Source organism: Physeter macrocephalus, chromosome 6 (assembly GCF_002837175.3).
Source record: "Physeter macrocephalus isolate SW-GA chromosome 6, ASM283717v5, whole genome shotgun sequence".
NCBI classification, from domain to species: Eukaryota; Metazoa; Chordata; class Mammalia; order Artiodactyla; family Physeteridae; genus Physeter; species Physeter macrocephalus.
Window position 1 is genome coordinate 85,742,663 of NC_041219.1, and position 22,107 is coordinate 85,764,769.

General features: G+C 55.1%; 2 protein-coding genes across 2 annotated transcripts; one reads left to right on the plus strand and one right to left on the minus strand.

Annotated features, from left to right (window-relative positions):
* The first annotated feature begins 11,956 nt into the window (after window positions 1–11,956).
* Window positions 11,957–15,169, plus strand: CD63 (CD63 molecule). Its single transcript, XM_007125691.2, has 8 exons — window positions 11,957–12,061; window positions 12,622–12,698; window positions 13,643–13,831; window positions 13,999–14,073; window positions 14,176–14,271; window positions 14,378–14,515; window positions 14,760–14,843; window positions 15,013–15,169. Exons 2-8 carry the CDS (start codon window positions 12,633–12,635, stop codon window positions 15,076–15,078), a joined length of 714 nt encoding a protein of 237 aa, XP_007125753.1. The 5' UTR covers window positions 11,957–12,061; window positions 12,622–12,632; the 3' UTR covers window positions 15,079–15,169.
* Window positions 15,170–16,379: 1,210 nt separating this feature from the next.
* RDH5 (retinol dehydrogenase 5) lies at window positions 16,380–20,170 on the minus strand. Its single transcript, XM_007125696.4, has 5 exons — window positions 19,819–20,170; window positions 18,915–19,242; window positions 18,489–18,747; window positions 17,018–17,181; window positions 16,380–16,716 (listed from the first exon to the last, which is right to left on the minus strand). The coding sequence occupies exons 2-5, from the start codon at window positions 19,222–19,224 to the stop codon at window positions 16,493–16,495; spliced, it is 957 nt and encodes a 318-aa protein (XP_007125758.1). The 5' UTR covers window positions 19,225–19,242; window positions 19,819–20,170; the 3' UTR covers window positions 16,380–16,492.
* Window positions 20,171–22,107: the final 1,937 nt, after the last annotated feature.

Consider the following 22,107-nt stretch of genomic DNA (forward strand, 5'->3'; position numbering starts at 1 on the left):
CAGAGAGATGGAGAGACAGAGATATTGGGGTGGGGGAGAGGAAAGGAGAGATAAAGTCAGAGTCAGAGAGACCAAGGAGAGACTGAGAGATAAAGGGGGGAAGACACAGACCAGAGGCACAGAGATAGAGCGGGAGGAAGAGGAGGGAGAGACAAAGGTGGGGGGGAAGAGGGTCAGAGGGGGGAAGACACAGAGAGGAGAGACTTAACTAGAGACAGAGAAGGAAAGTGACAGGCATAACTAGTGGGGGAGTCATGAGACAAAGATAGGGGAGAGAGACTAGAGGGAGGAGAGAGGGTATGGCTAGACAGGGGGAGAGCTGGAGGTCTACAGATCCAGACCACAGGAGGTCAGGGGTGCATAGAGATGGGAACAGGGCAGAGGAGCTGATGGGATGGAGACCAGAACCCTGGGAATGAGAGAGGGAGAGAAATCAGGAGGGGGGCGCGGGGGAGGCCCAGAGACTGGGCAATACCAAGGGAGCCCCTTGGTAGACACAGAGAATGCAGACACAGAGGATCAGGGGAAGGCAGAGATGGCAAGACAGAGACTCCTGAGGGAAGAGACAGAGACAGCCCAGCCACGAGAGTCAGCGTTGGTGGGAGCATTGAGAGCCCAAGGGGGGAGGAGGTGAATTTGAGCCCAGAGGAGCCCCAGCTACCAGAAGTAGCCCAGTACCAGAAGTGGGGAGGGTGTGTAGGGAAGCATCAGGCTGGGCTCATCAGGGGGATCAAGAAGCAAGAGACGGACATGGGGGTTAGTGAGGAAGAACAGGAGAAGAAGAGACCAGGGACAGTCTGAGAAGGTGGAGAGGTGGTGGGAAGCCCTGAGACCAGAGGAAGACTTAGAGCTGGGAAGAGCGTGTACTTGAAACTGAGGGTTGATAAGGGGATAAGGGAGTCAGTAGGCTGGAAAAGGCAGGAACTGGGGACCACTGGGGGAGGAGTGGGAGGAAACAGGGCCAGAGACCACTGTGCTTGCAGAGGAATCTGGACCTCTGGACTTTTGGATCTGCAGGGTCTTGGAAGTCTGAGAAGGGGCTTGTAGTTGCAGGGGTGAGGATGAGAGAGAGGTCTGCCTTCAGATGCCTTAGTTGGAGAAAGTAAATCCCAAGGGGAGAAACCCAGATGTAGGACCAGCCCTAGTCTTCAGGTGTAACCCTGGGTACAGCCAGAGGGCAGAGTATAAGAGTGCCAAGGTATTAAAATGCTCCTGAAGTGCTTAACTTCTTCTGGTTCTGGATACCTCTTCCCAGACCTCAGTTTCTTCAGGCTGATTTCTTGAGTCTAAAGCCCTAGAGGTCAATAGACAGATAACCAGTAGACTGAAAATATTTGAGGGGATCAGATCAGATCTTGCTTGTTTCCTGGCACACACAATGTTTACTGAATACGTGGATGAACATTATTGGGCTTCTCAGGCAGAACAGAGAGACATTGGTTTCCGCTTTACATTAGATGGAACACTGGGTGTAAGGACAGAGTTGGTCTGGGGAGCTGGAGTGGAATGAGGTTAGAAACTGGGGGTCCAGGTGTGAAGGAAGAAGGTTGGGTAGGGATGAGGAGGACCAAGCTGGGGAGCCTTGAAGAGATGATCCATTCCATGGAGAGCAGGAGCTAAGACTGCAGCAGAATGAAAAAAAGCAAAAAAGCAAAAAAACTTAAGACAGCTGGTTCCCTCCAAGACTCGAGCATCTCAACATTTCATCAAGTTTCTTCATCTATAAAACAGGATCACACTGCTTGCCCTCAACTGGCTGTGAGAATTACACAATAATCAATTAATAGTGGCCTTCATGGGCTTCTTTTTCATGATTATTTGCTTTCCTTTCTGATTTCCCAGAGCAATGATTGCCTTCACCACATATTCTGGCATATCCTGTTCTCAAAAATGTTCCTCTGATGTCATTTCCTCAGCAAAATTGCAAACTCCTTGAGAGCAGAGGTGGTGTCACCTCTTTCTCCCTCAGAGGAGGTGGCCCAGCTTTCACTTCCCTACCAAACATGTAGGTAGCGGCAGGTCTATGAGAGATGCAAAGATAAGTAAGACTTGGTCTCCTTTTTCAGGGGCTAGATGCCTCCTTGATATTGCCATCTGGACACACCCTTAAATATCATAGATTAAATATGGTAAACAGAGAACTTCTCTCCCCTGAACTGTGCCCCCAACCTTCTCTGTTTCGTTTCAGTGAATGACACTCAATCATCCAGGTCAAAAACCTGGATGTAGCCTTCACTCTCTTTCTCTTGATCATTTCCGAATCTTTGCACAAGTTGTTTCCTCTTCTTGAACAACTCCCCTTCCTACCTCCACTCCCTCCCTCCCCCCACCAATTTACTCTTTCTTCAGGTCTCAGTATAGATGAGATTCTGGACATGTCTTCCAGGAGTCCATTCCTGACTCCCAAGACTAGAGTAGATGCTACTCCTAGCTATACCTGCACCATCCTGTGTGTCACGGAGGTTAATCACATAGCTTCTAGACTCAAACTAGGCTGCCTGGGTTCAAGACCCAGCTCTCCCCCTTTTCTGGCTGAGTGAACGTGGCTCTGTGCCTCAGATTCCTCATCTGTAAGGTGGAGATAACAATACTGTACCTGTTTCATAAAGTTATGAAGATTAACTGCCTGACACACAGTTCTAAATGAGATAGTCATTACTACTACCCAACTTATCAGCCTCACACTGTGAGACCCAAGAGAGGGGGAGCTTTTTTCACCAAAGTATTCCTTAACGGCTTTGAATAAAGAATGAATGAACGCTGCTCACTGGCTCTGGTCAGAGCCAGGTTAGGGAAAGAAAACTGTATATTTATGGCCATAAGGAGTTATGGGTATCTGCCAAATACTAGAGAGCAAGAGTCTGGAACTTGTGAGACAGAAAGGATTTTCTGCCTCCTGGCTTCCTCCCGCGGGTTACAGGACTGCATTTAATCCAATGAGTGGGCAAGACTGCCATCTGGTGGTAGAATCTGGAATTTCTGCTTGGAGGTGGGTCTAAAACGACTTTTTTTTTTTTTTTTGGCATACTTTGTGTATTTTCACTTTAGATTTCTAGTCCAAGAAGTTCTATATCATAATGTGTTAAGCCTTGTTTCTCTCTCCACCCCCTCCTAGATCTTGCCTCTTTCCTTGAGTTCCCTCAGGCTTGGTACTGTTGGATTCCCTTGAGTTGCAGGTAAACCTTGGGAGATCTCTTTCAGGAGCTTCAGACTACCAGCTGCCCTAGACCCAGTCCCGAGGAGGGGACCCTGCTGGCTTTACGGAAAAGGAATTTGGAGAGATGTGGACATTTAGATCCTTCCTCATCACAACACTAGCTAACCAGGGTTTGGGGCCCCGCCCACTGCCCTGGTCTCCCAGGCAACTGTCTTCCTGCCAAGGGTGCCCCTCTCCCGGTGTTACCCAGGCAACCTTCAGGCCCGCCTCCTTCAAGGTCCTGACTGGTTCATAGCAAATGTGGGTTGGGGCGTAAGGGAGGCACTGAGCTTTGAAGGGTGTGAGCTGCTGGGAGAGAAGCAGGGATGAGGTTTCAAGAGCGGCTGTAGGCAAGAGGTGCTTGTGTAGCCCTGGGTAGAGGGTCCCTTATGTTACATCCTCAGGAAAAGGAACTGCAGGTCTCAGGAGCTGGTCACCAGGGTTCGAGGCCAGAGACGCCTGGACCACTTTCAGAGCTGCAGACCCCAGCACAGGGGAGCCACTGTGAGGAGGAGGGGCTCCTGCTATCTTGCACTGCTACCATGCACCGAAACTGCCTTGTCCATCAGAGCTGGGCTTAGTGGGCAGTAACTCATGACCTCTAATCCTATCTCTTCTTGCTTCGTCCTCCTAAAGACCCTATTACTAGGGTCAGCGGACTCATTCCCTGGCACTGCAGGTCCTTCCAAGGAGGGGAAGGGCTGGGCCATTGAGAAGCAGCTGGGAAGGGGGGCTTCCCTAGGAGGGGCTTTCCCCTCCTGGCCCTCCCAGCAGGAGCCTCAGGGAATGTGGTGTGGGGAGGCTATTCTGGGCTAGGGAGAGTTTGTTTGTGGAGTGGGCCTCTCCCAGGTCCCTGCCCACAAACCCTGAAGCCCTCAGAGAGAACCTCCCTGTGTAATTACCATCCTCTCCCACACCACTGTTCTAAACCCTATAATTATCCTGCCTGCATTGCCTGGCAGGCCTGTTAACCTCTTTAACCCCGAGGTCCTCTAGGAGACGTTGGAGGTTGGGAAGAGGGAGCCAAAGACTTAGTGTTTTGGGGGGAGGGGGTGGAAGTGGGTAGGATACAAGTGGGGAACCCTGAGAATCACTAGGACTCACAGCTTCCTCCAGCGCCCCTGCCCGCATCCGCTCCCCCTGCTTTCTCAGGGCAGGCCCAGCCCTCTCAGTCCCTGGGTGTGCCCTCTTTCTACCTTCACTCTTGGTCTCCCCAGGCCTGCCCACCTCTTCCTGTCTTTCTTTCCTGTTGTTCCTTCTCCAGGCCCGTGGTGGGGTCCTGCTGGGGGCGGTGGCCAAGGCTGGCCCCTTGGCCCAACTATGCTGGCAGAAGGCACCACTGTTCCAGCTGTTGGTCAAAGAAAAGGAGGGGTCTGAGCACAAAGTCTGCTTCTCCAGGGACTTCAAACCCCTGGTAGGTGTGCTGATCCAGCCCCAAGGAACAGAAACCTGGGCTAAACACCCCGCCCCGCATTGCCTCTTTCTCCTTTCTCGCAGATTCATTTGTTTTTTTTTTAAGATTTTCTTTTATTTTTTTGATGTGGACCATTTTTTCAAAGTCTTCACTGAATTTGTTACAGTATTGCTTCTGTTCCATGTTTTGGTTTTTGGCCACGAGGCATGTGGGATCCCAGCTCCCCGACCAGGGGTGGAACCCGCACCCCCTGCACTGGAAGGCAAAGTCTGGACTGCCAGGGAAGTCCCTCTCCCAGATTCTCGTCTGCTCCCTCTCAGGAAAAACTTTAGCTGTGCTGACTCTCAGGTGGAGACCACTGCGCTCCCGAGCAGATCCTGGTCCAGACCCACACAGCAGCCCAGCTCCTGGCCCAGGTGGTTCATGGAAGGCCAGGGGCTGCAGCTGCCTCTCCTGCCCAGTCACCAGCTGGGCATCTGGATTGACCCTGTTGTAACAGTGTGTGTCACTCCCAGGCTGGGAGGAGGCTGGGACAGGAGTCAGGCAAGGGTAGGGAGAAGGAGTGGCCAGAGGTCAGGGGCTGGGGGCCCCAAGAGCAGTGAAAGGGATGGGTAAGAATGTGAGGGGAGAGCTGAGGACCCAGCCTGGCAGCGGGGGCTGGGGTAGAGCTGGAGCTGGAACTCTGGGCCAAGGCCAAGTTGAGTAGGAGGAGCTAAAGGAGGCTGGGTTGTCCCTCCCAACCCTTGCCTTGGCCATCTCAAGTGGGGTGGCGTCCAGATATTTCTCAAAGCAAAATCATCTTAACTCCCATGAGTCTAAAAACAGGGTATGATCAAGACTTTATCATTCTTTTTTTTTAAAATATATATATATATATATATATTTTTTAATTAATTTATTTATTTATTTATTTTTGGCTGTGTTGGGTCTTCGTTTCTGTGCGCGGGCTTTCTCTAGTTGCGGCGAGCGGGGGCCACTCTTCATCGCGGTGCGCGGGCCTCTCACTGTCGCCGCCTCTCTTGTTGCGGAGCACAGGCTCCAGACGCGCAGGCTCAGTAGTTGTGGCTCACGGGCCTAGTTGCTCCGCGGTATGTGGGATCCTCTCAGACCAGGGCTCGAACCCATGTCCCCTGCATCGGCAGGTGGACTCTCAACCACTGTGCCACCAGGGGAGCCCCCTATCATTCTTAAGGTAACAAAATTGAACCCCTTCATTCTCCTCTGATCCTCACAACTGCCCTGTGAGGTGAGGAAGGGAGTAGTTTCCCTCCTGCCTAAGTGGGAGAAAGCTGAGGCTCCGGGCGGGCAAGAGTTTAGTTCAAGTCACCCACTCACGTGGGGGAGAACGTGTCTCTCGCCAAGGCTTCTGACCTCAGGGCGCTGCTTGCTGACGGCGAACGTGGTGCACCCAGCACCGGAGCTGGTGTGTCAAGACCCTGGTTCTCTTCTGCAGGTGGTGCCTGAGTCAGTGGCTTCATCTCTCTGGGCCTTACTTTCCTCACAGTGAGGAGGTAAGCTGACTTTGGCAATGATGATGTTCTCCTGGGTACCACGGTGCGCTGACCTAGTTGCCCAGAGTCGGAGTTGGCTGCACAGTGACTGGAGGCCCCTCTCTATGCCCACAGACTCCAACAATCAGAACGTCTCCAACCTTGCCCTTGTTTTGATCTAACCCTGCCATCTGGGAGCTGCTATCAAGCACCCATGCCTCCCTCATATCCAAAGCTGCGGCCTCTGGATTGAAATCTCAGGCCCCCAATTCAGACCCAACCTCTTGACCTTAAGTCCCAGCATCACCCTTCCTACCTTCCCCAGTGTAGAGATGCACCCTTTTCCTTTCTCTCTCCCATCCCTGTCTTCTCCCCTTCTTTCTCTCCACCCCCTCCTTCATGCCTGTTTCCCCTCTCCTATCCCCCAACCTCTCCCTTGTCTTCCACCCTCCTCTATTTGCTCCTGTATCTCTGTGGCCCTCTCCAACCCTCCTCAACTCTTCCCTCTCTTTCCTCCTCTCCTTCCCCATGCCTCCTGGCTCCTATACCATGCTCCCTGCCCCCAAGGGCTTCTGCAGGTAGAAGTTCCCAGTTCACTGGGGCCTCTACTACCAGGGCACCTGCGTCTTATCTCTGAGCCGGCCCCTCCCAGTGGGGCTCAGGCAGGGGTCCTGCTGAGTGGAGGGGAGAAGGTGTCTGCAGCAGGCGCTGGACTCTGTACGGATCTGAGCTTTGGGAGGCCTTGGGCGCTGGCTACAAGCTACTGTGTGTTGCACTGGCCGATGCCTACATGCTCTCAGATGGCACCACCCTTGCTTGGGACACCTGAGACCCCCATGCCCTGCTGCTGGCCCTGGTTGGAGAGCTAGAGGGCAGCCTGGCTGTGCTGTGTGGGCAGGGGACAAGCCCACCCCAGCTCACCCACCACCAGCCAGTGCCAGGCGCTGAAGGGACAGAAGCCTGAGCTAATCAGGCGGCTTGGTGGCATTTCTGGACACTAGCACTTGGAGTTGGTGCTGAAAGCTCTGAAGGGTATGATGTGAAGGCCAAGTCTGAGGTCAGCCTCCTCCCCCACTCAGAGGTACACAGGGCTCTATGCCTACTTCCCAGGCTAGCGGGGTAGGCCATTCTTTTTTTAAAAATTTTGTTAGGGACATAGAGAACAGACTGGTGGTTGCCAAGGGGGAAGGGGCCGGGGGAGGAATGGAGTGCGAAGTTGGGGTTAGCGGATGTAAGTTTTTTTTTTTTTTCACTTTTTTTTTTTTTTGGCCTCATCGAGGGATCTCCATGAGGGATCTTACTTCCCCGACCAGGGATCAAACCCGTGCCCCCTGCAGTGGAAGCACAGAGTCCTAACCACTGGACCGCCAGGGAATTCCCCAAGCTTTTATATATAGAATGGATAAACAACAAGGTCCTACTGTATAGCACAGGGAACTATATTCAATATCTTATGATAAACCATAAGGGAAAAGAATATAAAAAAAAGAATGTATATACATGTATAACTGAATCACTTTGCTGTACAGCAGTAATTAACACAACTTTGTAAGTCAACTATACTTCAATAAAAAATTGTGTTAAATAAAATTAAAAAATAAATAAAAAATTATGTATACATAACACAAAATTTACCATTTTAACTTTCTTTTTTTTTTTTTTTTTTTTTGCGGTACGTGGGCCTCTCACTGTTGTGGCCTCTCCCGTTGCGGAGCACAGGCTCCGGACGCGCAGGCTCAGCGGCCATGGCTCACGGGCCCAGCCGCTCCGCGGCATGTGGGATCTTCCCGGACCGGGGCACGAACCCGTGTCCCCTGCATCGGCAGGCGGACTCTCAACCACTGCGCCACCAGGGAAGCCCCCATTTTAACCATTTTTTAAGTGTTCAGTGGCTCTAAGTATATTCACGTGTTGTGCAACTGTCACTACCCACCATCTCCAGAACTTTTCCATCTTCCTAAACAGAAACTGCATACCCAGTGGAACAATAACTCCCTATTCCTCCCAGCCCCCGGCAGCCACCACCCTACTCTCTGTCTCTATGAAGGTGACCAGGAATGGCCTTTTCTTGCCCTCTCCCTTCCAGCTCCACACAGGTCTGTTCTTCGGGGTTTCCCTGGCCCCATTCTTTCTCTCCCATTGCGTGACCAAGCTGCTGCAGTACTCTGCACTGGCCACAGTTTGCTCCCTGCCCTTGCCCTGGCGTTCCTCTAGGAGGGTCCCATTCTCCTGACCTTCACCTCAGCTCCACCCCTACCTTCCTGGATGCCTCCACTCCCCACTCAGCAGGTGCTTGGGATCCTGCCCTGACATTGCTCTGGAAAAGGCCACCCCATCCAATGGCCTTCTCTGGCATCTCAACTTTCTTTACTATTTGGCGCTTCTGGCCACTGTCCCCTCCTCCTGTCATGGAGTTCTCTTTTCTCTTGGCCTCTGAGAGAGAGAGGAAAAAGCACGGGCTTTGGAACCCCCAGAGATATGGGTTCAAATCCTAACACTGCCCTTTACCTGCTTGGACTCTGGGCACATCACTCCCTGTCTCTGAGCCTCAGTTTCCTTATCTCTAAAACAGGACAAATCATACGGACCTCACCAGGTTGTCATGAGGATTAAATGAACTCATGGCTCTAAGTGCCCAGCACAGTGCCTGGCAGAGTGCAGGGGTCCAGCTCTGCAACTTCCTTTCCCTTTCAGCTCCTTTACTCCCCCATGTTCCTTAAACATAAGGGTTTCCCAAAACTCTGTCTCTGTTTTCTTCTCTTGCTCTGGCCTTCACCCATCTATGGATTTAGATATCACTTTATATATATATATATATATATATATATTTTTTTTAAATTTTATTTATTTTTGGCTGCTCTGGGTCTTTGTTGCTACGTGCAGGCTTTCTCTAGTTGCGGCGAGCAGGGGCTACTCTTCATTGCGGTGCGTGGGCTTCTCATTGCGGTGGCTTCTCTTGTTGCAGAGCACGGGCTCTAGGCGCGCGGGCTTCAGTAGTTGTGGCTCGCAAGCTCTAGAGCGCAGGTTCAGTAGTTGTGGCGCACGGGCTTAGTCGCTCCGTGGCATGTGGGATCTTCCCGGACCAGGGCTCGAACCTGTGTCCCCTGCATTGGCAGGCGGATTCTTAACCACTGTGCCACCAGGGAAGTCCTAGATATCACTTTTTCTCTCCAGTCTGACTACTCCTCCCTCCCGAGTTTCACATCCCCAATTCCAGGTGGGACATATCCACCCAGCTGCCTCTCATGTGCCTCCTGCCTTGAGTGACAACCACCTCTCCCCGGGGCGCCCAGGTTTGGAAACTCTGAGTCATCTGACTCTTCCCACTTCCTCTCCTGCTCCCACAGGTTAGCAGTCACCCCGTTCTTTGATCTTCCCTCTGAAGGGCCTTTCCAAGGATCTTCCCCTCCTTTCCCTGGTTCTGGCCTTCATCAGCTCTCCCTTGGACCATGATGTGCCAGCTGCCCTCCAGGCACTCATCTCTCCTTTCACGGTAGGGCCAATCCCAAGAGAGTTCACCCTCTCCTCTCTGCCTCTAGAACACACCCCACACAGCCACTAGGTTCTCAACAGTCCTGTCACCCAGACTGTCTTCTTTTTTTTCTTCATCTACTGTTTTATGAAGTATTCCAAAATAAATTACAGACAGGACATCTCACCCTTAAATATTTTAGTGTGCAGCTTTAAAAGATAATTTTCCTGGGCTTCCCTGGTGGCGCAGTGGTTGAGAGTCCGCCTGCCGATGCAGGGGACGCGGGTTCGTGCCCCAGTCCAGGAAGATCCCACATGCCGCGGAGCGGCTGGGCCCGGGAGCCATGGCCGCTGAGCCTGCGTGTCCGGAGCCTGTGCTCCGCCACGGGAGAGGCCACGACAGTGAGAGGCCCGCGTACCACAAAAAAAAAAAAAAAAAAAAAAATAATAATAATTTTCCTATATAATCATACTATCATCACAGTTAACAAAATTATTTTCTCATGTCTAATCCTCAGTTTATATTCAGATTTGCCTAGCTGTTCCCCAAATGTCTTTCACAGTCAGTTTGTTCAGGCAAAGATTCAGTCAAAGACCAAGCATTATACTTGGTGGTTAGGTAGCTAAAGTTTCTCCATCTTGACTTCAGACCACCTTCCCCCACTTCCATCTGTCACCACATCCTTCCCCAGCCCTGTGAGCTGGCCAACCCCAAAGTGTCATGGACTTATTTATTTATTTATTTATTTGGCTGCGCCGGGTCTTAGTTGCGGCATGCATGTGGGATCTAGTTCCCTGACCAGGGATCGAACCCGGGTCCCCTGCATTGGGAGCTCGGAGTCTTAACCACTGGACCACCAAAGTCCCCATGGACTTTGAAAACTACTCCTTTGTTACACTTGGCCCTTTCCCTGTCCCTGGAACGGAGCGACTACCCTTTTATTGTCTAAGGTCACCTGGGAGCGCACCACCCACCTCTGTGAAACCTGTTCTTTTTCTTTCTTCTCTGGGGCAGAGGGACCACCCGTCCCTCCCTCTGGGCTCATCCAGCTGCCACCAGGGGTTTCTGCCTCAGTTCACAGTGTGGGGTCGGTTCTGCCTGCTGGCAGAGGACAGGGCCACCAACTGCCTCACCTCGCTGGCCCTGCGCCCAGCACGTGCCTGGCAGAAACAGATGAATACTCCTTTCTTCAGCATCTTTGCTCCTCCTCCACAGCCTGCCTGCCGGGATAACTGGGAAGCAAAGTCCAGAAGGGGCTTGGTGTGTCTTGCTGGAAGATTGTGATCCTGGAGACTGGTTCTCAGCCCAGCCCAGATCTCCTTCCTTCCACTCTTACAGTTTCCTTCCTTGTGTACACATACCGGAGGCTCAGGAAACGGTTCTTCAGGCAGGAACAGAAGAACCGAAGGGGTGGGGTCCAGGTCAGGGGGGCAGGGGTGTGGTGGTTGGTTCTGTCCTTTGCTTGTTCACACAGCTCCTTCTGGGGACCACCATGGCCCACAGGGAGGGAGGCAGCTTGAGACCACCCCCTCACCTTCCAGTCCTCTCCTGGCCTTGCCCTCTGGGCTGTCCGCTAGGATGGGATGGGGAAATCCAGGGGATATATGCTATGCCCGCCTTAGTGTCCTCCCCACGCCTCCACCGTTAACAGGCTGATCCAGGAGGGGTGGGAGCTGACCTCAGCAATCCTCTCCCAGAGGGAGGGACCTGACTCTGACGTGCCATGATTGGGTGGAATGGTGCTGGGAAGGGCTTCCTCCACTTCTCGGCTCACTACTCAGGAGCCCTAGAAAATGGAGAAGAGACTAAGAGAGAGGGACAGGAACACCCACTCTAGAACGCTGGGGGACTCCCAGGCTGGGGACTTCCTGAAAGTTTATTCTGCCCCCACCCAATTCCAGAGAGCCAGCAGCGCCCTCTGCTGACTCGGGGAAGGGGTGGAACGGAGTTGGAGCGAGAGGAAGAGAGTGGGCTCTGGGTGGAAGATGCAGGCCTCTTGAAGACCATCTTGTCACCTCTACTCAGCTCTGCCGCCCGGCCGGGCGCTCAGAGAGTAACTTCGGGCCTCTCATCCCTCCGTTGGCTCTCACACGTCTCCTCCGCTTCCCTGAGCCAAAGAGAACCAGGCGGCGCCGGGTCCCGCTCTCCTACCCCGAGGTGGCCCCCTTCTGGCGGCGCCAGAAGGCCGCCAGGCACCCCGAGGTCCTGCCCTGGGCGTCCTCTCTTTGCGGGGGTGGGCGCTGTCTTACGGGCAGGGGCCACGTGGCCTCGACCGGGCTGGGGGCTCGGCCTTCCCCACGCGGGCCGGGTGACTCAGGCCGCAGCTGTTCCCGCGTCACATGAGGGAGGCTGGGGCCACTCGGCGGGGGAGGGGTCTGGGGCTGGAGCCGGGGCGGGGCCGCGCGCCGGGCGGGGCCAGAGCCGGGGGGCGCAGCTAGAGAGCCCCTGAGCCGCGGCGGGAGAGCAGCGCACAGCCTCGGGGAGCCCAGGTGAGGCCGCGGGGCTCGTGCCGGCTTCCGCGTGGGGTGGGGAGGGTCTCGCCCCGGGCCTCCGAAGATCCGCCGAGCTCCCCGCCGCTCCCGAGGCCCTTGCAACTTTGCAAAGTTCCGCAGGCCCGGGCGGGGTGGGGTGGGGGGGCGCCGGCCGCACTTCTGTTTGGCGGTGGTCAGAGCCCCGGGGAAAGGGCCTGGGGGTCGGGCTGGGGCTGAGGATTGTTTTTCGTGACTAGTTGGGTGGGGAGGGGGTGTTTAACGCCTGGGGGCTGGAGGGCCGAGGGTGGGCGTCTGGCCCTGGCCCCCGCCGGCGCCCTGGGTTGGGTCGCGGGCCGCGGAGGCGGCGGGGCGGGGTCCGGGCTGGGCGGCGGGCCTCCCACCCCTCTCCTGCGGGGAGAAGAGGGAGCTGGGAGAAGTGGATCTGACCGCGGGTTTCCGGGTGGGAGGGGCCGGGAATGGGGGCCCCTCAGGGAAGGTCTCGAGGGCCGGCAGGGAGCTCGGAAGCCGAGATCCCCCCTCGACAGGTTCTGATCCCCCTGCCGTCCCCTCTGCCCCAGGCCAGGCAGCCATGGCGGTGGAAGGAGGAATGAAATGTGTCAAGTTCTTGCTCTACGTTCTTCTGTTGGCCTTTTGCGTGAGTGGGGAGCGGGGACGGTGAGGGCGCGCTGGCTGGGTGCGGGGAGACCTGGCTCCGGAGTGGTGAGGGCTGAGGGGCCAGGAATGAAGGCAGCTGGGGACCGGATGTGGAAGGAAAGCCCGGGGAACGACCGAGGCCAGCGCGGCCGTCCTCTCCTCCTCCAGCTTTCAGGAACCTCTGAGGCTGGTTTGGACCGACCATGGCCGGCCACCCTCCCCGTAACCCCTCCGGGCCCTTCCTGTCTGGTGACCCAATCTCTTGTGATATGGGGCACTGGGGCAACCAGCCAACCGCCTGATGCTATCACCACCCTCCTCTCTCCCCCTCCACTCCCTCATTCCTCGCTATTCCCTCATCACCCCTCCCGGCTGCTTGGGGTGGGTAAGGGCTCTGCCCACCTCAATTGCTCCCATCCTGGGCTCCTGGTGGAGAAGCTACTGTTTGTCCAGGAGCGGGCAGGCTACTTTTACCCCCTTTTCCTCCTCCCTTCTCCTCCCTGGCCTAGTTGGCCTGAGGAACCCTAGTCACAGCTGATGAGGATGTGGTGGGCACTGGAGGATAGTGAGAGGGCAGTTCTGGGAGCCCTAGAGGCCCATAGGAAGAGGCTCAAAGGAAGCATTACTCTTTGTTAGGAATATGTGCCCTGGGGTCAAGGCTTTCTGGGAACTTTTCTTTTTGCTTTCCCTGAGGAGCTTCTTGAAGGAAGGCGTGGTGCCTCCTGACTGCCTTCTCCCAGAGAGCCTTGAACAGTTTCCCAGCCCTCACTGTGGGGCAAGGATGCATCCTCCTTCTCCCCCATAGTCAAAAGTTTCCTGGAGCTGTGAGAATCGGTCTCTCTGGCGCGGGGTTCCGCCTGAGAGACCTGGGTGCTCCCGTCACCCTCCACCGTGGAGGGCTGATGGGTTGTGGGTTTTCTGAATCCTGACCTGCCCTCCTCCCAGGCCTTTGCAGTGGGGCTGATTGCCGTGGGCATAGGGGCCCAGCTCGTCCTGAATCAGACCATCACCCCGGGGGCCACCCCTGGCTCCCTGTTGCCCGTGGTCATCATCGCAGTGGGTGCCTTCCTCTTCCTGGTGGCCTTTGTGGGCTGCTGTGGAGCCTGCAAGGAGAACTACTGTCTTATGATCACGGTGAGTGGGTGCGGGCCAGCCTGGGTGCCTGGGACTGCGGAAGGGCATTTCTCTGGAGGGGGCTTGTCGGGGTGGGTGGGTAAGGGAAACTTTGGTGAATGTTCCCGAGACCGGCAGGCCCCTCTCACCCAGACTCCAAACGTGACTCCCGTCCTTTGCTCCTGCAGTTTGCCATCTTCCTGTCCCTTATCATGCTGGTGGAGGTGGCTGCAGCCATTGCTGGCTATGTGTTTAGAGACAAGGTAAGCAGGGAGTAAGGGGAGGGCCTTGCCTCAGAGGCCTGGATACTCTGGGACCCAGGTGCCCTGAATTCTGGCCTCAACAGTGCTCCTCTCTACTCCCAGGTGATACCAGAATTTAATAAGGATTTCCGGCAGCAGATGCAGAATTATCCCAAAAACAACCACACAGCATTGATCCTGGACAGTATGCAGAAAGACGTGAGTGGGGTTGCTGGGAGCAGGGGTAATGGGGGAAGGAGATTCTCATCTCCATGTTGAAGATGGAGGTTCACCTAACAACCTTTTCCCTCATATCTTTCTGCAGTTTAAGTGCTGCGGGGCGGCTAACTACACAGACTGGGAGAAGATCCTGATCATGACCAAGCGAGTTCCTGACTCCTGCTGTGTCAATGTCACTCAGGGCTGTGGGATTAATTTCAACGTGAAGGATATCTATACTGAGGTAGGGAGGGGGCTGAGATAGTAGGGGACTTGGGGAAGCTGGGAAACGTTTCAGGAGGAAAGAGGGACCTGGGGTGGAGGTAGAGAGGGTTGGGGCTTTGGGAAGTTGGGCGTCAGGGATGGGGAGGGAATTTGGGAATGCTAGGGGTGGGGTGAAAGGTACAGAGGGTGGTGGAGAGACAGATGGTCCAAGGATGGTGGGTGGGAAGTTTCTGATGGTGTCTTGTGTGCCTGCCACCCTTCAGGGCTGTGTGGAGAGGATCGGGGGCTGGCTGAGGAGCAACGTGCTGGTGACGGCTGCAGCAGCCCTGGGCATTGCCTTTGTGGAGGTGAGAGACGCCCTTGAGCATCTGGGATCTAGGGGCAGTGGGAGGGTGCTGAGCAGGAGGTGCTGGCCTGGGGAGGGGAGCCCTGGTGGTGTTTGGGGTCTCTTGGGTGGGTCCCGGGCACCTTGCCTCCCTGACTCTTCTTCACCCCCATCTCTGTCTTTCCTTCTAGGTCCTGGGTATCGTCTTTGCCTGCTGCCTTGTGAAGAGCATCCGAAGTGGCTATGAGGTGATGTAGGGGGTCTAGTCTCTTCAGCCCCCTCATCCAGGGGAGTGGGTAGTATACTCCAGGTTTTTCAATTAAACGGATTATTTTTTCAGACCGAAAAGAGAGGGAGTCTCAGTTTGTCTTAAAGAGTGATACTTATCCCTTCCCCCTCCTCATCCATGTTCCCGTCCTCAGGGACCTCGTTCTGTTTGCACCTCTGGAAAGGCAGGCCTATTTTGGGGGGTGTGGAGGAACGGAGGATTGTGCTGAAGGCGTTCGTTGGGCTGGCAGTAGAAGTGGGGATCCCGAGGAGGCCGAAGCCCACTGCCCTCCCTGTCTCCTAGTCTCGTGCTGCCAGGCTCAGTGCTGAAGGGTTCGTGAAACCATTTCCCATGTCAAAGGGGTTCTCTACAAAGGTCCTACCTGGGAGAGACCAGCCCACGTCCACTGTCGACATCTTCTCCCTGGCCTTCTGCCCACCTCTGAGGGCCCAGCAACTCCTTGCCACACTGACCCTCAAGGGTGCCTGGCTCCTTTCAGGATGGTGACAAGTTGCTTTTATACCTGTGTGGCCAGTGTCTATCCTTCTTGACTTACGTTAGATAACAGAAGAATTTAAGAGGGTATTGGCTTTTTTCCCATGGAAACCACCCGGCTTGGCCTTGACCCCTCTTCATCACCTCCCCATGCCCCCCTTCCCACTCCAAACACTGAATTTCAACCTTACTCCAGGTAGAAAGGAAACATCCAACAGTGCCCTCTAGGGGCCACCCCTCCAGGTGCAGCTTCAAAGATGCCTTACAGATGCAAGACAATCCCCTTGCGCCCCCGAGTGGGTGCTGGTTGTTTTGCAGGTACTAAATGGGCCAGAGACCCTGGAGGATGTCAGCCTAGGTTAGTTAGGAGTTACATGGGGTCTTCCACTGGGCACCTTAATTTTTGCCCACCTACAGTGTTTTTTGTTTTGTTTTGAATACACATTTTAATTAATTCATTTTTTATCTTTGGCTGTGTTGGGTCTTCGTTGCTGTGCGCGGACTTTCTCTAGCTGTGGCGAGCAGGGGCTATTCTTCATTGCGGTGTGTGGGCTTCTCATCGTCATGGCTTCTAGTGTTGCAGAGCACAGGCTCTAGGTGCCCGGGCTTCAGTAGTTGTGGCACGCGGGCTCAGTAGTTGTGGTTCACGGGCTCTAGAGCGCAGGCTCAGTAGTTGTGGCGCACGGGCTTAGTAGCTCCGCGGCGTGTGGGATCTTCCCGGACCAGGGCTCGAACACGTGTCCCCTGCACTGGCAGGCGGATTCTTAACCACTGCGCCACCAGGGAAGCCCCAATACACATTTATTGAGTGCCTGTTTTGTACCAGGCACCAGGCAGTGCCAGGGTGGGGGACAGAAATAAATCAAAGTCCTTGCCTTGAACAACCACCTCTTGCTGGAGGGCTGGGTTCAGTAGACCGCCTGAGCAGGCTTGGGAAGGACCCAGGTGAGCACAGCATCCACCAGGCTGGCTGGCAGGTAGGAGGCTGGCAGCCAGAGCAGCTTGGCGTCCCAGCCTGGGCTGTAGCGGGTTCTGGGGTGACGGGCAGTCAGGGCATGCTCCAGGCACTTGCTCACCTTGGTCAGGTCTGGGTCGCAGATCAGGTTCATGATGCGCTGCTGCACTCTCAGATCTGCAGCCCAGCGGACGGTTGTAATAATCAGTGTCCCTGTCCCGTTCCAGCCTACCTCAGGCCCTATCTCCTGGGTCCTGGGGCTTGCTGCCCAGTAGAGGTGAGAGGGGTCCTCAGTCCCCTCCCCAGTTTAGGGAGTGGGCAGGTTGCACATGGCCTGGGTGTTCTCCTATGGCATCCCATTCACCCTCACCCCTTCCCTGACTGCCCTACCCACCTCCTCCCAGCAGGCTGGTGCAGGCCTGGCCTTTGTGGCACTCTCATTTCCCTTCATATGCCCCTGCGTGGGCCCATCACTCACACTTGGTGAGGAAGGTCTCCCCATAGAGGGCCTGTGTGGCTGGAGGCAGCCGCGCCCAGCAGGCCTGCAGGTTGTCCTCCAGACTTTCCAGGTTTGTCACAGGGGTTCGGAAGAAGCCAGGCTCCACGATAGAGACTCGTACCCCGAAAGGAGCCACGTCCCGCCTGGAGTGGGGGCAGAGGGAGGTTTCTGGGTTCTTGTCTGTATCGGGAGAGGACTTCAGGGACATGGGTAGGGAGGCTAAGATAGGAAAGCATCACAGGGTCAGTGGTCATGCCAGGAAGGGATATCCCCGCTGCCCTGGGATGAGGGGCAAGTGGGGCAGAGGGAAGGAGGTATTTGTGCAGTTCGTTTTCCTTTGTATTCTCTTCTAGCATCTAGAGCAGGGACCTGCAAACCTCTTAAAGGGCCAGACAGTAAATATTTTCCGCATTGCAGATCTAAAATTAATGATATTATGTAGCTACTTATATAACCATTTACACCGTCACCATTTAAAAATGTAAAAGCCATTATTAGCCTGTAGGCCGCTGTCAGGATCTGGCCTGAGAACCACAATCTGCCAACTCCTGAACTGGAAGAACCACGTTCCCCAGATCCCAAAACACAGGGTTGAGCCCCAAGTGCTGGACATGGAGGGTGTAGACTGGTATTTGCTGGGGGAAGGCGGGAGTACTCGGCACAGATTGCAGAAGTCCAAGTATAAAGTATGTGTTCTGTGATGCTGATTGGAAAATTAAAAGACTGAGGCATAGGGACAAAAGTAGATATTGGTGTTATTTGCTGAGTGATGGTGACAGAAGAAGACTTCCTTCAGGAGGTGGGCCGAGCTTGGGGGAATCGAACTCTGTTCCTGGGACACATCTGTCATCCTTAAGTCTCCCTTGTGCTCTCGTGGGACTTCGAACATTATTGTCTAAAGATGAGGGGCAGGAGAATGTAGTGACCGGGGTCTGTAGGCAAGCAGACCTGGGCATACGTGCCAGTACTCGCACTAACTATCATGTGGTCTTGGGTAACTTACGTTACCTAAGGGTGTGAACACCTACCCTTACAGGATTTTTGGGAGAATTGAATGAGACAGTGTTCAGTAGAGGTACTAGCTCGTGGTAAGTAATAGTTGTTATTAGTAATAATAACATTAATAAGAAGGAGAGCGGGCTTTTGGGGGCATTTTCTACGTGCCAGGCTCTGTTGGGGCCTCACATGTACCTCATTTTACTCACCCATGAGGCGGGCCTTCTCATCCTGATTTAACAGAGGAGGAACAAACTGGGGAAAAGAGAAGTAACTGACTAAGGTCACCAAGCTCACATGAGAGAAGGCTGGGATTTGAACCCACAAACTCAGAGCCCTAAACTGTCTCTAAGTTTCCACCACGCCCTGTTTTCATCAGCTCTGCAGGGCAGATGCTAATCTGCTTGTTGAGTGGGCTCCCCCTGGACTGGGAGCAGGGCCCTGCACCCCTCACCTCAGGCTGTCAGAGAACGCCTCCAGGCCAAACTTGGAGACACAGTAGCCCCCTCCATTGGCTGCCAGGCGGCCCAGGACACTGGTGATGTTGATCACCCGGCCCTGGGCCTGCCGCAGCAGGGGCAGCAGGGCGAGGGTGACCCCGATGGGACCCAGTGTGTTCACATTCAGCACCCGCTGGAAATCCTCCTGTGTCTGCCAAGGTGTGGGCCCGATGATGCCAGCCATGCCAGCATTATTCACCAGACCAAAAAGCCCTGTGGGGAGGTGAGACAGGCACGGGGTACGTGAGGCATTCCAATGGCCCCTCTCCTTTCTGGGAGGATCTGAGCCCTGCTCCTCCCCCGCAGTCCCTCTAGCTTCCCACAGCCCCTGCGAGTGCACCCCTTACGCCCCGTTCCCGGTGGCCCCCTGCCATACTCACCTGCTTCCCCGACGTGTGTTTCCACCCACTTGGCTGCCTGCTGGACGCTCTGGGGATCTGTGACATCCAGCAGGGTGGTGTGGAGTCGGGAGGAGGCCACCCGCTCGAGGTCCTCTGCCCCTGAGGGGGTCAGGCAGCTGGCCAGGACTCGGAAGCCTCTCTGGTCCAGTCTCAGTGCCAGAAGCCGCCCAAAGCCCGAGTCACAGCCGGTGACAAAGACGAAAGCATTGCTGGCGGGCAGGCTCTGCCGGTCCCTGAGCAACCACAGTGCTGCCCAGAGCGAGACTCCCAGAAGCAGAGGCAGCCACATGGCCGGACCCCAAGTGACCTGCAGGTGGCAGCCGAAGCTGGGCAGGGAGACTTGTCTAGTTTACTCTGGCCCACCAGCCCTCGCCCCTCATATCTTCCCCCTAGCTGGAAGTCTCTGGTTTGAGCAGACTGAGAAATTATCTGCTGGGCAGATAACTGGCAAACTACAGTTCATCTAAGTAAAGCGAAGATCTGGGCACACCCTGTATCTGGGGGTAACTTAAGTAAAACCAGATGAGCTGGGTCCTGTGTGCAGACCTGCCACACGGGAGCAGAGGGATCTTGTTTGTTATCACCTCTTACCTCCTGCTAAACCAGCTGGGCCTTGTTTTTGGAGACACATACGGAGCCCCTGCATTTTAGTCCTGCTGGCTCCAAGCTTACTGTGTGAGGCTGAGCACCTCACTGTGTCTCTGAACCTGTTTTCTCATCTACCAAGTGGGGCTAACACCCAGCATGCCCACCTGGGAGCTGCGGGGGATCAAAGGGGATAAAGTGCGAGGCGGCACATGAAAAGCTTTAGGCTTTGAGTTACCAATACATGAATATCTTGCCAGTCTTCTCATAGCCCCCGAGCTCCCAGGACCCTGCTTACCTTCTCAGGGGAAAGCTAGCAGGCACTACAACACCTGAAGTTTCTTCTTTTGCTTTGCTTGAGAAACTTTGCTCCAGGGCTTCCCAGGCTCCCACACTAGCTACCACTGAGGCCAAAGTCCGAGGCAGGTGGACTGGGTGCCAGAAGTATTAAGTGCATGTGGGGCGCGGTGGGGGAGGAGGAGGAGGAGCCAGGGAGGCTGAGGCCTGTGGGTTGAAGCCAGGGCTTGGTACAGGCCAGAAGCGCCCAGTGCCCTGCTTGGCTCTCTTTTCCAGTGGGGCTTCCTGACCACCTCTGTCACAGATTCTTTTTTTTTTTTTTTTTTTTAATCTAAATTTTTGAATTCCACAAGGCTTAGTCTTTTTTTTTTTTTTTTAGTTTGTTTTTTGGCTGCATCAGGTCTTCGTTGCTGCGTGCGGGCTTTCTCTAGTTGCGGTGAGCGGGGGCTACTCTTTGTTGCGGTGCGCGGGCTTCTCATTTCAGTGGCTTCTCTTGCTGGGGAGCGCAGGCTCTAGGTGCCCAGGTTTCAGTAGTTGCAGCTCGTGGGCTCCAGAGCTCAGGCTCAGTAGTTGTCGCGCACGGGCTTAGTAGCTCCGCGGCATGTGGGATCTTCCCGGGCCAGGGTTCGAACCCGTGTCCCCTGCATTGGCAGGCGGATTCTTAACCACTGCGCCACAAGGGAAGTCCTGTCACAGATTCTTAGGAGGAGGGATCTGTCACGGATGGCAGCTGCCCCTCTCTGTTGGTGACCTTGGACCTGTCATTCCTCCCCCTTCCCTGCCCTGAAGTGCTCCCATGCCCAAGGATTAATCTCCCAACTGGTCCAGACTCATGACACTGCTTAGCACCAGGCTGGGAGAGGCCGTGAGCACGTGGAGAGGCAGAGAGCCAGAGCTGGACCAGGCCTGCTCCCTGTCTTTGTTTCTCTGCGGGAAATGGAAGCCCTGGGTTAGGAAGCTTGGGACAGGGCCCCCTGCCCTTCTCTGAGGAGGGGTGGGAAACTCCCACCCTCTGCTTACCCAACAGTACCTGCATCAGGTACCAGGCCCAAGGAGGAGAAGAGAGTTGAGCTTGTAAGAGGAAGCTAGTTCCAGCCTCTACCCAAAAGGTACCATTGCTCAGGGGAAGAGTCTTCGAACCTTCCACTCCTACCCCCCACACTGAGCTAGTAGCTCCTTGAGACAAACACAGAGAAATGGAGGCTTGTGTTTTATTCATGGCCTGTCACCCTCCTTCCTGTCTGCCTGGGGGAGGTAGGAGGAGTGGGGGAGGGGAGGGCAGTGGGGCTAGGAGGGGGCCGACTGCAGCTGCCCCTTGTAGACGTACTCCAGCGCGGTGGCAATGGTGCGCATGTCCAGCTCGATGCTCCGAGCCCAGTTCTCCACATCCCCGATTTCCTGGAAGGTGGTGGTGGGGTGCGGGAGCCCGGGAGTCAGGGTGGGTGGGGTGTGGCTCTAGGGGATGGATGGGGGCACTTTCATTCCATCCCCTAGAAAGGGCTTTGCATGGACCCACCAGCTGCTTTTACTTCTCTAGCTCTGTGACACTGGGGCCATAGATTTCTGGGGTTTCTGGGACGATCCCCACTTCCTCCTCAACCCCAGGCCTGAGGTGACCCCACTGGAGGCAGCCAGTGGTGGTGCAGGATGTGGATGGAGATGTAGGGAGCGTGGCCTACCTTGAGCGCCTGGTTGAAGTTTTCCACCATCCCGATCCACTGGCCTGTCTGCTTGGCAAACTGGGCAGCCTGGACCTGTAGGGTCTTCACCTCGTGGTCCAGCTTTCTCTGGTTCATGTAGGCCTGGGCCACGCTAGAGGTTGGAGGAGGAAGGAGGTCAACTCGCCCAGCTGGTGGGGAGTGGTCTCCAGACCTGATACCCCACTGCCAGAGTGGGAGGCCGGTCAGGAGTCAGGCTGGAGAAAACCGTGTGATTTTGGCCATTCCTGGATGTGAGGCAAATGACTACGATGTACATGCAAATGAGCCCGGTCCCTTCCTTCCACTCCCAGGGTTCCCAGAAGAGCCTAGCCGGGAGCTGACCAGAAACATACCATTTCCTACCTCCAGAGGAGTTCTTGAAGCTGGGTGAGAAAAGGGAGGGTTAACCTGGTGGGGCTGAGGGGTATCACTGAGGAAGAAGCTGGGAGGGAAAAGGGGGCATGGGGAAGCTTGGGAAATCCAGCGGCAGGGACACATCTGGCAATGATTGGAAGGCCAGGGATCTGTGTGAGAAGTTGGGAAGGGAAATTGGGCTCCTCCCTGAATCTGGGGTGGGATGGGAGAGCAAC

Coding starts and splice junctions, on each gene's coding strand:
- CD63 (XM_007125691.2), top strand. CDS start 12,633: ATGGCGGTGGAAGGAGGAATGAAATGTGTCAAGTTCTTGCTCTACGTT. Junction 14,272..14,377: donor TGGACAGTATGCAGAAAGAC/GTGAGTGGGGTT, acceptor ATCTTTCTGCAG/TTTAAGTGCTGCGGGGCGGC. Junction 14,844..15,012: donor TGGGCATTGCCTTTGTGGAG/GTGAGAGACGCC, acceptor CTTTCCTTCTAG/GTCCTGGGTATCGTCTTTGC.
- RDH5 (XM_007125696.4), bottom strand. CDS start 19,224: ATGTGGCTGCCTCTGCTTCTGGGAGTCTCGCTCTGGGCAGCACTGTGG. Junction 18,748..18,914: donor AACACACGTCGGGGAAGCAG/GTGAGTATGGCA, acceptor ACCTCCCCACAG/GGCTTTTTGGTCTGGTGAAT. Junction 17,182..18,488: donor GCGTTCTCTGACAGCCTGAG/GTGAGGGGTGCA, acceptor CCCCCACTCCAG/GCGGGACGTGGCTCCTTTCG.